The sequence below is a fragment of the Lissotriton helveticus genome, chromosome 3_1 (genome assembly GCF_964261635.1).
Source record: "Lissotriton helveticus chromosome 3_1, aLisHel1.1, whole genome shotgun sequence".
Classification (NCBI taxonomy): domain Eukaryota; kingdom Metazoa; phylum Chordata; class Amphibia; order Caudata; family Salamandridae; genus Lissotriton; species Lissotriton helveticus.
In genome coordinates this window covers 2099955130-2099971051 of record NC_136061.1, presented here as the reverse complement: position 1 = coordinate 2099971051, position 15922 = coordinate 2099955130, and the positions used below count along the sequence as shown (strand labels likewise).

General features: G+C 46.6%; 1 protein-coding gene across 4 annotated transcripts in view; it reads left to right on the top strand.

Moving 5' to 3' along the window:
- The window catches only part of FES (FES proto-oncogene, tyrosine kinase), a 498639-nt gene that overhangs the window by 306939 nt on the left and 175778 nt on the right, over window positions 1–15922 (top strand). For all 4 annotated transcript variants that reach the window (XM_078683274.1, XM_078683270.1, XM_078683273.1 and 1 more), the window contains exon 12: window positions 7905–8114. In XM_078683274.1, the coding sequence (XP_078539400.1) occupies window positions 7905–8114 (210 nt within the window). The remainder of the gene's footprint in view (window positions 1–7904; window positions 8115–15922) is intronic.

Here is a 15922-nt window from a genome sequence, read left to right as displayed (position 1 = left end):
ACTCCTCGCCATAAAGGTGAAGTCTGGGTCACCTGATGACCCTCTTAAACCCGACACCTTTAGGCAATTCCAGGACTCCAGTCTGTAAGAGGGACGGGAATTGATCAACAGATCACTCCAGTCATCTATAATCCCCAGATCATGGAAACACGCCAAAGACATCCCTCTGTTGAAAATGCCCACTTTGGATCCTTCCCTCCCAGAAAACTTCAGACCCATTTCCCTTCTGCCATACCTGGCCAGGGTGATGGAAGCACATGTGAACGCCACCCTGACCAGATACCTGGAAGTTAATGGGATCCTGGATGAGTCACAAAACGGCTACCGGGCTAAGCATAGCACGGAGTCCGCTCTCCTGGCAGTCACGGAACAACTAAGGGCCTCACAAGACCTAGGGAACACCTCAGCACTGATCCTGCTTGACCTGAGCGCGGCGTTCGACACGGTCTCCCACGAGACTCTGCTTAAACGTCTCGGGAAGATCGGGGTTAGCGGCGGGGCCCTGGCTTGGTTCGCGTCATTTCTATCTGACTGCTCCTTCCAGATTCATGCCCCACCCTATTCTTCTAGCAAGTTCCCCCTCAATTGCGGCGTTCCTCAGGGCTCTGACCTCAGCCCCATGCTGTTTAACATGTACGGCCGCCCCATGGCCCTCCTGGCCGAGGAACGAAAGATCAAAATGATCTCTTATGCGGACGACACGCAGCTTATTTTTACCTTCTCTAATAACACCGTCCTGGACCAGATAAAATTCCAGGAAGACGTCCTGGCCATCTCGAACTGGATGACGGAGAACTATCTCCAACTTAATTCCTCCAAAACAGAGGTGCTCCTGATGGGCCGTGACTCACAGAAGTGGGACAATCGGTGGTGGCCCCCGACAATGGGTCCCCCCCCCCGATACCTAAGGAGGTAGTCAAGAACCTGGGGGTCCTAATGGACAACTCACTATCTTTTGAGTCGCAAGCAAAAAAGGTGGCTGGTACCTGCTTCGGCCGCCTTCACACCCTCAAACCCATCCTGGGCTTCTTCGAGCCACCCACCCGTCAAGTAATAGTCCAGTCCCTGGTCCTATCCCACCTGGATTATTGTAATGGACTACTGCTTAGAACGAACTTGACGGTTGCTAAAAGACTTCAAAGGGCTCAAAACGCAGCTGCCCGCACTCTTTTTGCCCTACCTAAACACTGTTGCACCTCACACCTCTTACGCCGGCTGCACTGGCTTCCCGTGAAACAAATAATTCAATTTAAAACCCTCTGTCTAACCCACAAAATCCTACATGGCCAGGGCCCCCAAATACTGCAGGGACTCTGCACTTTCTACGTTCACACACGTGCCTTACGCTCTGCAGACCTCAGACCTTGCCCGCACCATTAGGGTGTGCAAGAGCAGAGCAGGTGGCCGGTCCTTTAAGTCCATGGCCCCAGCTCTATGGAATTCCATCCCCCTCGAGGCACGCGCCACACAAGACCACTGGCTCTTTCGGAAACAAATTAAAACCTGGCTGTTCACCTCCATTTAGGGAGGTCAGCACACCGGCTGCCCTATAACGTTCTCACTCCGTCGTTCACGCTGCTGCGATACACCGGCTGGTATGTCTGCAAGCGCTGGGATGCCCTGTTGCTGTGGTAGCCATATGCTATATAAACAAAAATAACATAACATAACATCGCATAGGGCCTACCCACCAGCTGACAAGACAATAGAAATGCGCTCTACAAAGGCATTAACACCCAACTCTTCTAGAGACTCTGGCCCATACAGAAGGCAGCAGCCCATCTCGTCCCCAACCTTCCCAAACGGACTCACATCACCACCCACCTCAGGAAACTTCATTGGCTTCCCGTCCAGAAGAGATGCCAGTTCAAGACTTATACACTCCTACAAGTCCCTACACATCCAGGGACCAGCATACATTACTCACCGTCTGATATTCCACCAACCTGCCAGACACCAACGCCCTGCCACCCTGACCCTCGCACACACCCCCCACACCCACTGAATCAACAGCGGAAGACATTCCTTCTCCTTACTAGCCTCCAAGGCCTGGAATGACCTACCCCTCTGCCTACAAACATCAGAATGGGACTCAAGACCTGGCTCTTCAACTGAGACAAGCGAAACATTAGTGCATGGACGCTTTTAGGGGTGATTAGCTGCGCTTTATAAATGATTTATTGAATTTGACTGTGAATGTAATTTCTCAAAATTCTATATTAACGTTCTTGTAGCCAATGGAACAGTCAATCAAGTGACAAGTGATGCGCTAGTTGTATGATAAATCATTTGAAGGAGGTGATGGGAAAAGGTGAGTTTGGTGAATTGTATTGTAAACTGGTGGCTGGTGAAGAAGCTGCTGCATGCTCTGTGAGTGTGCCTGTTGTATGAATTGGTTTCTGTGTAGGTTGAGGCCATCAAGAATGGGAGCTATGGAAGTGAGCCATGTCTCTGTTATGAAAAGTGATTTAATCTCTAACTTAGTTGCTGGGTTTTAAGACATCTACAATGCCCAGGAAGAATATGATAATAGCAGAACAAGAATGTGGCAGGTGGTGTGTTAATGGTGGGCTGTGAGGGGTGTAGGTTTCATGTGGTAAAGTGGTTAAAGATAAGGTTGTGTGGTGTTAGAAATATCTGTATGTGTGTATGTGTTGGACGGTGTGTAAGAGCAGAAATTCGAAGTTAGAAGACGCATGATGCATTACGGCCCTCTGCAAATGTGAGGTTCTAGAATGGCTAAACTGGCGGTGGGTTGAATGCAAGTGCACGATGAACTATCTTGTGAGTTAGAGATGACCGGGCCCTTTTGTTTTCTGACGGGCTCCATAGAACCATGATGTGAGTGTTTAGGTATGGGGATAGAATTCATGATTTAGAATGTTGAGTTCGCAGTTACACACTGAGGAATAAAAACGTCTATTACAAAGCTACATCCGTGGTGTAATAGTTTACATGTACCGAGGCTGGGGAGAACGTGACAATTAGTGACGAGATAGGGGATACGTAACTCGAAGAATCAACATGGCTCTCTTAGAGAGTTCACATGGTCCAACGAACTGCTCATGTGGGCCACACATGCCTTTGCCGACGTGAAGATTGATGTCTGGCTTATGTGGAGTCAAAGCGCCACGCCAGCCAGTGCGAAACTTTCAAAGAGATTGAAGACCTCTCAGAGATATTTATTTATCGTTGGCTGGAAACCTGCTGATAAAGCCATGAAGTAAGTTCTGCACCACAATGCAATACTGAGCTAGAAGTCATACTGAACGATAATGCTCAAGGCAGAGACAACCAGATACATAGAAATGCTAATGGCAGCAACAACATAGTACGGAAAGTGCAATGAGTTACGACAGCCAGGTGCAAGAGAACGCTGTGAGTAGAAGCAAATAAATGCAGAGAAACCATGTACAATGTAAAGAGGTGAGAGTGGTGTAGACACTGTGCAATTATCAAAGCTGTTTCGCTACACCAAAGATAAAAACCGTATCACACGACCAGAGAGCAGGCATTACGAACTAAATAGCGCAATCTAAATCCACCGCCTCCCTTAAATACCGCCTAGAAGCAGAATATTGGCACCAGATGGACTGCCTGGATAGAAACTTTTGATGATTTCATTGATACACTGAACAAAGCAGATGATAGAAAAACTATCACATATCTCAAAAATCTTGCAGGTGAAGGAGTGAAAGAAGTAATAAAGAAAATATCACCTGCTGCCAAAGTCTCATACCGTCAAATCAAAGATGTGCTAAATATTAATTTTAATCCAATGCCGAACGTTGATCATTTCAACCAGGAAAGCCAGAAAGCTGGTGAAACGATAAATTAATTTGTTGAAAGACTTAAGGTGTGGCTCTTCCGCTATGGCGAAAGAGTGTCGCCCCTCTACCAACTGCCTCAAAACGGCAGAAAAGGAAAAATAAAACGATAATAAACAGGTTTTATTATCATTTTCTTTTTTCTTTTTTGCTGAGTCTTTGGGGACGGGGTCATGGGGGATGGCAGGCACTGGAGAAGTGGTAGTACACTGTGATCAGTGTGCATAACGGTTTGGCCGGCTGTCTCAGGCGCCAAACCATCATGCGCATTGAAGTTCTCTCCAATCCCAGCTACATTGCTTGGTTGAAGAGAGCAGGCACAAGCTCCCAGTCTCCCTGGAAGTGCAAATCTAGAGCGCTCAGGCCAACATGATAGCAGCGTACAGGTTGGCTGCAGTGGAGTCTGGGAGTCTGGGATTTTAGTTTCTACATGAATGTAAATTTCCCACCTATGCACAAGTTTGCAGGGACTGTGGGAAAGAGAATCATTATGTAACAATTTGAAACAGTTTGAAGCCTGAACGCTCCAGAAGCTATGTTCTACTCCTGCCACAAGGTCAAGCGGCAACATCCTCTGCGGCAAGTCGGCACCAAACGAAGTTGATCGTCATATAAAACTTTGTCTAAAAGTTCTTCAACGTCATTGTCAAGAGACAGTGAAGAAGATAAATGTGCGAAGTCGATGTTTACCTCAGAGAAACACGTGCATGTTGGATTGGCTGAATGCAAGGAAAAATGTATGTCAAAGAAAAGCCGACAAGTGAACTCACAAAAGTCATTCAAACATTGTCCTAAAATTGCACTAAAGGAAAATGGCTGTTCCATACCTTTCATTGTAGACCGTGGTGAATTGATAAACATCATGCCTGAGGAGAAGTACAATGAACTGTCTACACTACCCTGTTTCACATCGTCGAAGATTAAAGTGTACACATAAGCTGCATTGACACCCTTAAAAAGGCAAGGTTCATTTGTAGCAACCATGAAGCACAAAAAGACCAAAGTACAAGCACCCTTTCACGTACTTCAAGGTACTGCATCAGGTGCCTATTTACTCAGTTTCAATACTGATGCAGAAATGGGACTGTTATCTGTAAAGTACAGCATGAATGCTCATCACAAAATAGTAAGTCAGGTTCCATCGTTTTTTCGTGGATTAGGAAAACGATAAAAAAAATGTAAATGTAAAAATGAAAGTGCAGCTGCACATTAATGAGGATGTTGGTCATGTTGCTCAAAGACATTGTTGAATTGCACTTCATTTACAGGAAGCTGTTGACAAAAAGAACTTGAGACCTTACTAAAGCATGATATCGTTGCTCAATCTTCCGGTCCGAAAACATGGGTTTTACTCATAGTAGTAGTGCCCAAAAAGGACAGTGAAGGAGCTGTACGCATCTGTATTGATAAGCATCAAGCTAACAAGGCAATTAAAAGAGAATGACCTCCAGGGCCATACATCGCTGATATGATCACATTGTTGAATGGTGCCAACATAAATTTGATTGTAAAGTCCAGTACACCTGCTGCAATATCATTGGAACAAAATTATTACTGCCACGAGCACAGATAATGATATGTTAATATTCAGAGACATTAATGCATATCAATTCTGGTAAAAGCACACTCAACCTCTTACAAATGACAGTGAATATCAGTAATTCAAAAATTTGAAAGATGAACTTTGTTACTCAAGAAGGTATTGTTTTACAAGGTTTGAGAACTGTCATACCAGAAAGTCTGAGACAGCAAGTCATTGAAGTGGCACAAAAGGACATTGCGTAATTGTCCCCACTAGGAGAGCTCTCAACGACTGGTGTCCTCTTCTTGATGCAAGAGTTGAAATTCGATTTAGAGGCCTGTCTTTTGTGCAACTGCTTATCTACCAAAACAACCCAGCATCCATTGAACATGTCTGATCATCCAAAGCATGTGTGAGAGAGAATCGCTGTTGACTTCTTTGGACTCTGAAAATTGACATAATCTAACTGTAGTTATTGATGAGTATTCTCGAATTCTCTTGATAGAAGTGCTCTCATCGATAACTCGGGAAAAAGTAATTGAGAGGCTAGATGGTATTTTTGCAAAATGGGGTGTTTCTACGATGTTGAAGTCCGACACTGGCCCGCCTTTCAACAGGCAAGAATCTAAAGACTTTTTTACTCATCTAAATGTCAAGCATGAGAAAAGCACACATTTTTGGTCACAAGCAGATGGCATTTTTGAGCGTTTTTTAATTTTAATTTTAATTTTTTTTAAGTCCTCATCAAGCAAGAAGATTTCTTAGAATATGGGGGAGTCAGAGGCCCCTTTATCTCGTTTGGATCTGTTCCAGAACGACCGCCTTCTGTCTCTCTGGGGAAGCGGTTTGCCTTGTCCTCTGGGGCCCCCTTTTTTTCCATATCTAGGTAAACGATTATCGGAAATGGTGGGAACTAGTCATTATGACTACTCTATTCAAGACTCCGCTTGAAATCGTTGTTACCTTTGCCTTAATCATTGGACCTCTTAGAAGTTGCCAAATTGTATTTTTCCCAAATATTCCAGAACCTATTTTTCTTACTTTGCCTTCCCTTTTTAATCCAGGTTGTATACCCTTAATACTGAGTTAAGCCAATCGGGGTATCTTGGTGGAGTTTGTTTTATCCAATTAATGCAAATTTCCCTCCTGGCTAAGAGAATCAATAAAAAGAGGATTCTTTCTTTGTCCTTCGACAGTTTAGTGGCATGCAAGTGATTTTTAACCCAAAAGATAATCAAATCAATACTTACCTCTATTGGTTGTTCTAATACCTCTGAGAGTGTCTTACCGATCTGGTTCCAGTATTCCTCTAGCATCGCACAATCTTGAAACATGTGGAGGTCGTCTGCTCTTTCTGTTCCGCATTTGGGACATTTCTTTACTGTATTATTTTTGCATTTTGACAGTTTTTTTGGTGTCCAATATGCTCTATGAATTGTGAATAAGTGATTTTTTTTCAGAGGATCAGATTTTGCCACTCGACCAGCGATGTTATTTGAGGATTCCCAGAGATTTGAAATGTCGAGCTCTGGCATAGATTTACCCCAGATGTCATGGGGGGGTTTGTTGAGCGTTTTATGAACATCCTCAAAGAGACTGTTAAGCGAGCTGCACTAGAAAACCTTGAAATCAGTTCTTAATTCTGCTTTTCATTCTTATCAGTCGACACATTCATGTGCTACGAACACTGTATTTACAGAAGGAGATTGAGACAGAACAAAAAGTGCTAGTCTGATGCAGACTCATTCAAAGTTGTGACTAGTAAGGGACACATGGTGACTGCTCATTGTCCTAGAAAGACAATTACACAAGATTCTTCACATTTCAAGCATCTACCTCCTCATTCCACAACTCCGGATGTCATATATGAGACTGTTTCAGTTGAGACTTTTGAGAGCCCAATGACTGCACCTGTCTCTGTAGCACCAGTACCAGTTATGGATACTTCTCTTATCTTTTCACAGCCTCATAGAACAAGATCTGGGTGATTGGTTCGAGCTCCACAATGACTTATTGAAGAGTTGAGATGTATATATGTAATATTTGTACTTTTTATTTAACAAAGGGGGAGATGTAGTGTCTTATGAGTCAGAGATGACAGGAACCTTTTAGTTCCTAACGGACTCCATAGAACATTGATGTAAGTGTTCGAGTGCGGTGAAAGAATTCATAATTTAGAATGTTGAGTTAGCAGTGACACACTGAGGAAAGAAGATGTGTAATACCAGGCTCCGTATGTGCTGAAATCATTTACATGTACCGAGACTGGGGAGGTGGCGACACATATCAACCAGTAAAATCATGCTATGCCTAGAATATTATTTTTAGATAGACACGCATATTGGCTATATTCTTCAGGGTATTCTTCAGAGTATTTAATTGCTAACCCTATTGAAGACTATAAGACTGATCTGGAATTTACATATATATACTCTGATTTCTTTAAGATGCATTGTAATGTATTTGCGAGTAATCAATATTAAAATGTCCTGCGATTACTGTTGTTCATTACCGCTTTAAATGCATCTCTTACCTCTACGCTTTGTGATTTGCAGCTTCCGCCCCCGGTGCTACTAATTCCTGACACTCAGAAGCCTCTCTGGCAGCAAGACTGGTACCATGGTGCCATCCCTCGCTCGGAGGTCAACGAACTTCTGTCGAACAGCGGGGAATTCCTAGTCCGAGAAAGACATGGCACACAGGAGTATGTTCTCTCTGTGCTGTGGGAAGGACAGTTACGACACTTCCTCATTCAATGTACGGATGTAAGTATTACAAATGTACATCTACTACGTATATTGCACTGGTGAAGAAGAACTCCTTCTTAAAAAGAACTGATAATTAGGATCTGTATTCCTCAGAGGCATCATTTAAGAGTATTTTACTGCATGCAGTTGGAGTATCTGTGTGCCACCTGGGAGAAGGTACATAGGCCTTCAAGAGACCACCCCGTGTTCCCAGATATGTAAGGTCCACAGATCTGTAACTCCAAAGCACTGCAATAAAACAGTATTAATAACTGCCAGGTGTGTTTGTTGGCTTTAATTCATTCAACAACTCTGTATACAAGTCTCACTCTATTTGGATGTCATCAGAAAAGTGTTACAGTACTTGTTCGAAACATATTACATTCCTTAATAGATGTTAAACTCTAGTTTTTTCTACAAGGGTCTTTCCCTTGAAACACCTATTGTGGGTGCACTCCAATTAACAAACATTGATAAGTTTTCGATTGGTTTCTTAGCTTTCGTAGCCTTTCTGGTCTCCTATTGTATCGTTAACATTGCAGATAGATATTTTGCATTATCTCTTAGGAGCTAAAAATGTTACCTTTTCGAAAAATAACAGCAAAGTGATGTATTATATAGGTTGCTTTCCTGTTACATTTGAAAACTCGCAGCACTGCTTCTGATTGTAAGTTCTATTTTCAGGATAGTTCTCTGTTGTTCTGAGAATGACCCAGGGACCAGCAAGGCCCATCACTAAAACGTATGTTAAGAGAATCTCTTAACAACCCCGTAAAAAACGTGAATAATTAGCAAAATTGATTGTTCTCCCACATAGTTCTTTCATTTCCCTACTTTTCAGCACTACTAACCATTAACTAGATAGACAACACTCTGCAGTGGTCGCATCTGTGCCGTACATTTTCATTAATATCATATATATGAATGAAATGTATAAACAATAGATGCTATAGTCCTCGAAGTAGCATTTTTTAAAACTCATAATGTGCGAAATTATACATTAAACTAGACATTTTGGACAGCACTGTAAATTGAAATTTTTTTCCAATGCAGCTTTGGTATAACTGGCTACACAAAATAAATGTAGAGGTGGTTTTAAATAATAAGAGTTCTCCAGGCACAAAGTCATCAGCCCATTGGGCAAAACTTCATGCTAATGTCAACTGCATCACTCTTAATGACCATCAGAAATGCATTATTCTAGGGTCCTGTAGTTCCTCCGGGATCCTATTATTCTCCATAGAGTTAAATTGGGGTGAAGGTGCCTTGCACTCTTTATCTGAATGCTATCAAGAACAAGAAAAACATACACCTGGTCTCTTTGTGACCTCAAAACAATGTTTTAGTATTACCAAATCCGAACTGCGATTTGATAACACATCACCGAATCGCAATTTGGATATGCGACTACATACTGAATTGCTATTTGGAATGAGTGTGTTTTGGGCATCCATTTCAAATAGCATTTCACAATGGGGTGTGTTAATGTTACTCCCAGTCGCAAAACATTAAAATATTTTATCGATTACTGACGGGAAGGAGTCTCCAATGAGTATTTCTTACCCTTCTTGAATTTTTAAAAAAACTTATTTTTCGGTGTAAGCAGGCAGCTTTCTCATAAAAAGTTTTGTAGAAGTTTTCATTTTTTTAAACACGTTCTGTTTTAATTTTTGGAACAAAGTCGTTACTGTTTGCTAATGACTTGGCATTATTGATTTTAGAGCCTGATAGCCTCTCCAGGATTGATTATTGCAACGCTCTATTATTTGTTAACATCAAGAAGAAATTTCTTAACAAACTGCAGATTCTGCAAAATGCAGCTGCCCGATTACTTCTGGATAGAATATCTCTTCTTTCCTTACTAACCTTCATTGGCTTCTCAGTGCACTGATTTTAAGGTTCTGCGCATTGCCGATAGGGCACTTCACGAGAAGGGGCCAGCATATTTTAAGCAAAGTGTCTGCTGGTACATTCCTCCTAGATCACTCCCCAAATTCGAAAATGTTCTGTGGGGAGGAAAGAGTTCTGCGGGTAGCACCTCACGACTCTGGAACTCCCTACCTCTTGTACTGAAAAAGGAAAACGATCTGCTATGTTTTGTGACTTGAAATCTCATAATGCATTATTTCCCTTTGTTGCCTGTTCCCTGCTGCTCAGCCAATATGAATGTGTTGTGTGTGGAATGTTGGAACGCTTCATGAGAAAGTGGAATGCTGGAGTGCCTGTTGTGGTTGAGAGAGAGACAGCTGGAGTGTGTGGGCTGAGCAGCAAGGATGATGCACGTGGTGGGGCTGAACTTCATATCTTCTACTTACTATCTAAACCTGTAACAAAGCCTAATAAATCTTCTACTTATAACCTACTTCATGGCTACCTCTGAACTTCTTTTGGATTGTAACACTAACCTTCAAAAAAGCTCTTAAAACTTGGCTTTTCAAACAGTCAATCAATCAATCAATCATGGCATTTGTATTGAGCGCTACTCACCCGGAAGGGTCTCAAGGCGCTGGGGGCAGGGGGTTGCTACTGCTCGAACAGCCAGGTCTTGAGTTGTTTCCTGAAGGCGAGGTGGTCCTGTGTCAGTCGGAGGTGGATGGGGAGGGAGTTCCATGTCTTGGCTGCCAGGTAGGAGAAGGATCTTCCTCCGGCGGTGGCTCTTCGGATGCATTGTACGGCGGCGAGGGCGAGGCTTGTAGAGCGTAGCTGGCGGGTGGGTGTGTAGAAGGTCAGGCGGTCGTTGAGGTACTTGGGGCCCAGGTCATGGAGAGACTTGTGTGCGTGGGTGAGAAGCCTGAACGTGATCCTTTTGCTGACGGGGAGCCAGTGCAGGTCCCTCAGGTGTCCGGAGATGTGGCTGCGTCGGGGATGTCCAAGATGAGTCGGGCGGAGGCGTTCTGTATGCGCTGGAATTTTTTCTGTAGTTTGGCTGTGGTTCCCGCGTAGAGGGTGTTCCCGTAGTCCAGTCGGCTGGTGACGAGTGCCTGGGTGACGGTCTTCCTGGTCTCGGTGGGGATCCATCGGAAGATCTTACGGAGCATACGCAGGGTGTTGAAGCACGATGAGGAGACGGCGTTGACTTGTCTGGTCATCGAGAGGGAGGAGTCCAGGATGAAGCCCAGGTTGCGTGCGTGGTCTGTTGGCTTGGGAGCGGTGCCCAGGGCGGGAGGCCACCAGGAGTCGTCCCAGGTGGAGGGCGATGGTCCCAGGATGAGGACTTCCGTCTTGTCTGAGTTCAGTTTCAGGCGGCTGTTCTTCATCCATTCGGCGACGTCTTTCATCCCTTCGTGTAGGCTCGTTCTGGCGGTGTCGGGGTCTCGGGTGAGAGAGAGGATCAGCTGTGTGTCGTCGGCGTAGGAGATGATGTTGAGGTTGTGTTGGCGTGCGATGGTTGCAAGAGGTCTCATGTAGATGTTGAAGAGGGTTGGGCTGAGCGAAGATCCTTGGGGTACGCCGCAGATGACTTCGGTGGCCTAGGATCGGAACGGGGGGAGGCGGACTCTTTGTGTTCTTCCGGCGAGGAATGAGATGATCCACTCCAGTGCCTTTTCTTGGATCCCGATGTTGCTGAGGCGTTGCACTAGGGTGCGGTGGCAGACGGTGTTGAACGCTGCAGAGAGATCTAGGAGGATGAGGGCCGCTGTTTCCCCGTTGTCGAGCAGGGCTCGGATGTCGTCGGTGGCTGCGATGAGGGCGGTCTCGGTGCTGTGGTTGGCTCGGAACCCGGACTGCGAGGGGTCGAGGGTTTCCGTTCGTCTCGAGGAAGGCTGCAAGCTGTCTGTTGACGGTCTTCTCGATGACTTTGGCAGGAAAAGGGAGGAGCTAGATGGGGCGGAAGTTCTTGAGGTCGGTGGGGTCCGCTGTTGGTTTCTTCAGTAGGGCGCTGAGCTCGGCATGCTTCCAGCTCTCCGGGAAGGTGGCGGTGTTGAAGGATGAGTTGATGACGTCCCGGAGTTGGGGTGCGATGATGGAGTCGGCCTTGTTGAAGACGTGGTGGGGGTAGGGGTCGGTTGGGGATCCGGAGTGGATGGTGTTCATCGTGCGGGCTGTGTCTTCGGTGGTCACCGTGGTCCAGGTGCGGAGGGTGGCGGTGGGGGGCGTTGGTTCGAAGATTGGGTGCGTGGAAGGTGCGCCGAAGCTGTTGTGGATGTCGGCGATCATGCGGTGGAAGTACGAGGCGAGAGAGTCGCAGAGATCTTGTGAAGGAGTGATGTCATTGTTGCTGGTGCTGGGATTGGAGAACTCCTTGACGATGTTGAAGAGTTCCTTGCTGTCGTGGGCGTTGTTGTCCAGTCGTTCCTTCAGTGATTTCTTCTTGGTGGTGCGGATGAGTTGGTGGTGCTTGTGGGTGGCGTCTTTGAGGGCGGTCCTGTTGTCTGTGGTCTGGTCGCGGAGCCAGGCTTTCTCGAGGGTGCGGCAGTTCTTCTTGGAATTCTTGAGTTCGTCGGTGAACCAGGAGGCTTTCTTGCTTTGGGTCTGCTGGGCGGGTTCTTAAGTGGCGCGAGGTAGTCGGCGCAGGCGGTCAGCCATTGTGTGAAGTTGCGGGCTGCTTCGTTGGGGTCCGTTGTGCTGGCGGGTGGGTTCTGGCTGAGGGAGGTGGTGAGCTGCTCGGCGGTGATCTTGTTCCAGCTCCTGCGAGGAACCTGTTGCGGGTGGTGGTGGGTCGTGGTTCTTCTGAAGCTGAAGTGGACGCAGCTGTGGTCGGTCCAGTGAAGTCCGGTGGAGTGGCTGAAGGTGATGTGCTTGCTGGCTGAGAAGACGGGATCAAGCGTGTGGCCGGCGTAGTGGGTGGGGGTGTTGACCAGTTGCTTGAGTCCGAGGTTGGCGAGGTTGTCCAGCAGGGCGGTGGTGTTGCGGCCCTTGTTGTTCTCCAGGTGGAAGTTGAGGTCTCCTAGGAGGATGTAGTCAGCGGAGCGGAGGGCGTGCGGGCTGATGAAGTCCGTGATGTCTTCGCTGAATTGTGTACGTGGTCCCGGGGGTCTGTAGACGAGGGTGCCTCTGAGGGTCGTCTTTGGGTCGGTGTGTATCTGGAAGTGGAGATACTCGGCGGTGGTGAAGGTGTCGTTGGAGTCGGTCGTGATGCGGATGGTGTTCTTGTGTACGATGGCGATGCCTCCTCCAGTCTGGTTGGCGCGGTCTCTCCGGATGATCTTGTATCCGTCTGGGATGGCGATGGCGATGTCGGGTGCTGAGGAGGCGTTCATCCAGGTTTCCGTGAGGAAGGCGATGTCTGGTGAGGTTGTGTCGAGCAGGTTCCAAAGTTCGATGGCGTGTCTGTGGACGGAGCGGGTGTAGAGCAGGATGCACTTGAGGTGGTTGCTGCTGGTGCTTGGCTTGGCGGGTGCGGTGCAGGTCCGGAGGCAGGTGAACTTGCAGGCCTGACAGGTGAAGGGTCCGTGGGTGCGTCTCGGGGTGGCTCGGTGGCAGGCTCTCGGTCGGTTGGGCTTGAGTGCGATGAGGGTGGCGGCGGCGTAGGTCCGTCGGGGGCCAGGGGTCCTGGCACTGGGCGCGGTCCAGGCGCGGACGGACGCAGACGGGCTTGCCTTTGGCGCGCCTTCGGCGCACAATCGGCGCACAATCGGCGCGCCCGCTGCGCGTCAACGCTGCACATGCGTGGAGGCGACATAAGAAGGGAGCCGGGAGGGAGGGTCCGCTGGGTGGCGGGAGCGGGGGGCCAATCGGCTGGCGGGGGGCGGGGCCGCAGGGAGGCAGCGGCGGGAAAAGGCGAGTGGCGGCAAAAACAGCAACAGGAAACCAGCAAAAACAGGAGCAGGAGGAGCGTGGGGGCGAACCAGCCTGACAAGGCACAGTGGTCACTCCCGAGGTCAGGACGAAGTCCCCTTAAGAAGGGAGCCGGGAGGGACGGTCCGCTGGGTGGCGGGAGCGGGGGGGCCAATCGGCTGGCGGGAGCGGGGCCGCAAGGAGGCAGCGGCGGGAAAAGGCGAGTGGCGAGTGGCGGCAAAAACAGCAACAGGAAACCAGCAAAAACAGGAGCAGGAGGAGCGTGGGGCGACCCGGCCTGGCAAGGCACAGTGGTCGCTCCCGAGGTCAGGACGAAGTCCCCTTAAGAAGGGAGCCGGGAGGGAGGGTCTGCTGGGTGGCGGGAGCGGGGGGACCAATCAGCTGGCGGGGGGCGGGGCCGCAGGGAGGCACCGGCGGGAAAAGGCGAGTGGCGAGTGGCGGCAAAAACAGCAACAGGAAACCAGCAAAAATAGGAGCAGGAGGAGCGTGGGGGCGACCCGGCCTGGCAAGTAACTCTTTTACGCACAACCATCCTCAATTTCAGTTGACAATCTTCTTATGAATTTAGCGCCAAAACACCTTTGGGTATTATTGTGCTCCTCAAATTTTATTTCATTCTTTCATAAATCTTGTGATGCTTTATTTTGGTTGTTAAGTCAATATATGGGTTTTACCTGCCTATATTTGAAAAATAACTACACATGAATTACTCCTGATTATAATACTTATTTGTAAAGAACAGTTGGCAAAATGTAATTTAAGGACCAAGGAAAGGGCTAAAATATTTCGGAGTTCAAATACATTTGCCAATTAGTGCAATTCAATATCATGGTAATGTTGTTACAGGTTCAGGCGGACTGAAGGAAGTGGAGATCACTGAATTTCATGCTGAGGGGGTTAATGTCTTTAAAATCATGACACTGCATGTGGTTTGATATACATTCAAGTTCTACCATTGTCGCTTTAAGGCAAACCTATAAAATCAGTTGATAAAATGTTAAGGTATTTTTTTTCTGCACAAGAAAGCCTAGAACATGTATGTCCCTCTTAAAAATACCAGTGGCCTGATTTTAAAATTTAAAAAAATGTCTCAGGTCATTGGTTTGGGTCATCCAAATTAGAACTAAAACCCTGCCTTCTTATGTTCATTGGTATCTGTGGCCAAATGATACAAAGCCAACAGGAGCAAAGCCATCTATAATGCACGTCTTAAAAACTGGAAAGAGTATTTGATTAACATGTTTTGAAAAACACACTTGTACCACCCTGATACCTCCATTTGGGGCAACTGTGATATTAAAATCAACAAGAAAATATTATTCTGGAATTCTGAAAGTTGGACACATTGGGGTTGGTATGAAAATAGATGTGGAGTCCTTGACGCTTAAGTATCGGGTGTAATAGACAGAAAGAGTAACATAATACTTTGATCTTTTCTAGTACAGTCTATCTACAATTTTATGTGGAGCTGCTGACACTCAAGGGATAGCAAAAGACACACAAATGATGGATAGAATACGGAACAAATCAAACATTCACCTCCAGTCAAGAGATCTGGGTTAAATTAAGCATTCTTTTGCTCACCATGCCACCCCAGTTTTGACCCAGCCATATGAAAATCAGTCTTGGCCCTGCTCCTCATGGGAATAGTCCAGCCAGAACTGCCAAGCCAGGTCCTCCCTGGACCAGAAACAAGCATCCTGGGGCTGGTTTCAATCTATCACCCCTCATCAGCCAGGCTAGCTTGAATCCAGTCGCACAGGAACAGGGTGAAGACTGATTTGTATATGGCTGGTTTTAAACTGGAATGGCATGGTGAGCAAAAACACGATAGATATAAGCCCAGGTTTCTGTACTAGGGTCAATGTTTGATATTGTTCAGCATTCTGTCCATAATTTGTTCTTTTTACATTCGACACTCTAGGGATACGCAAAATAATTAAGAAAATACTTTACTGGCATCTACTGGTTGAAAGTGACACCCGTATAAGGAAGTAGAGAGATTACAGAACAAGATTGATGTAAATGTGGTTCGATTATAAGTGCAGGCTCATTGATGGGGTTTTGTGTGGTAATATGTGTATTGT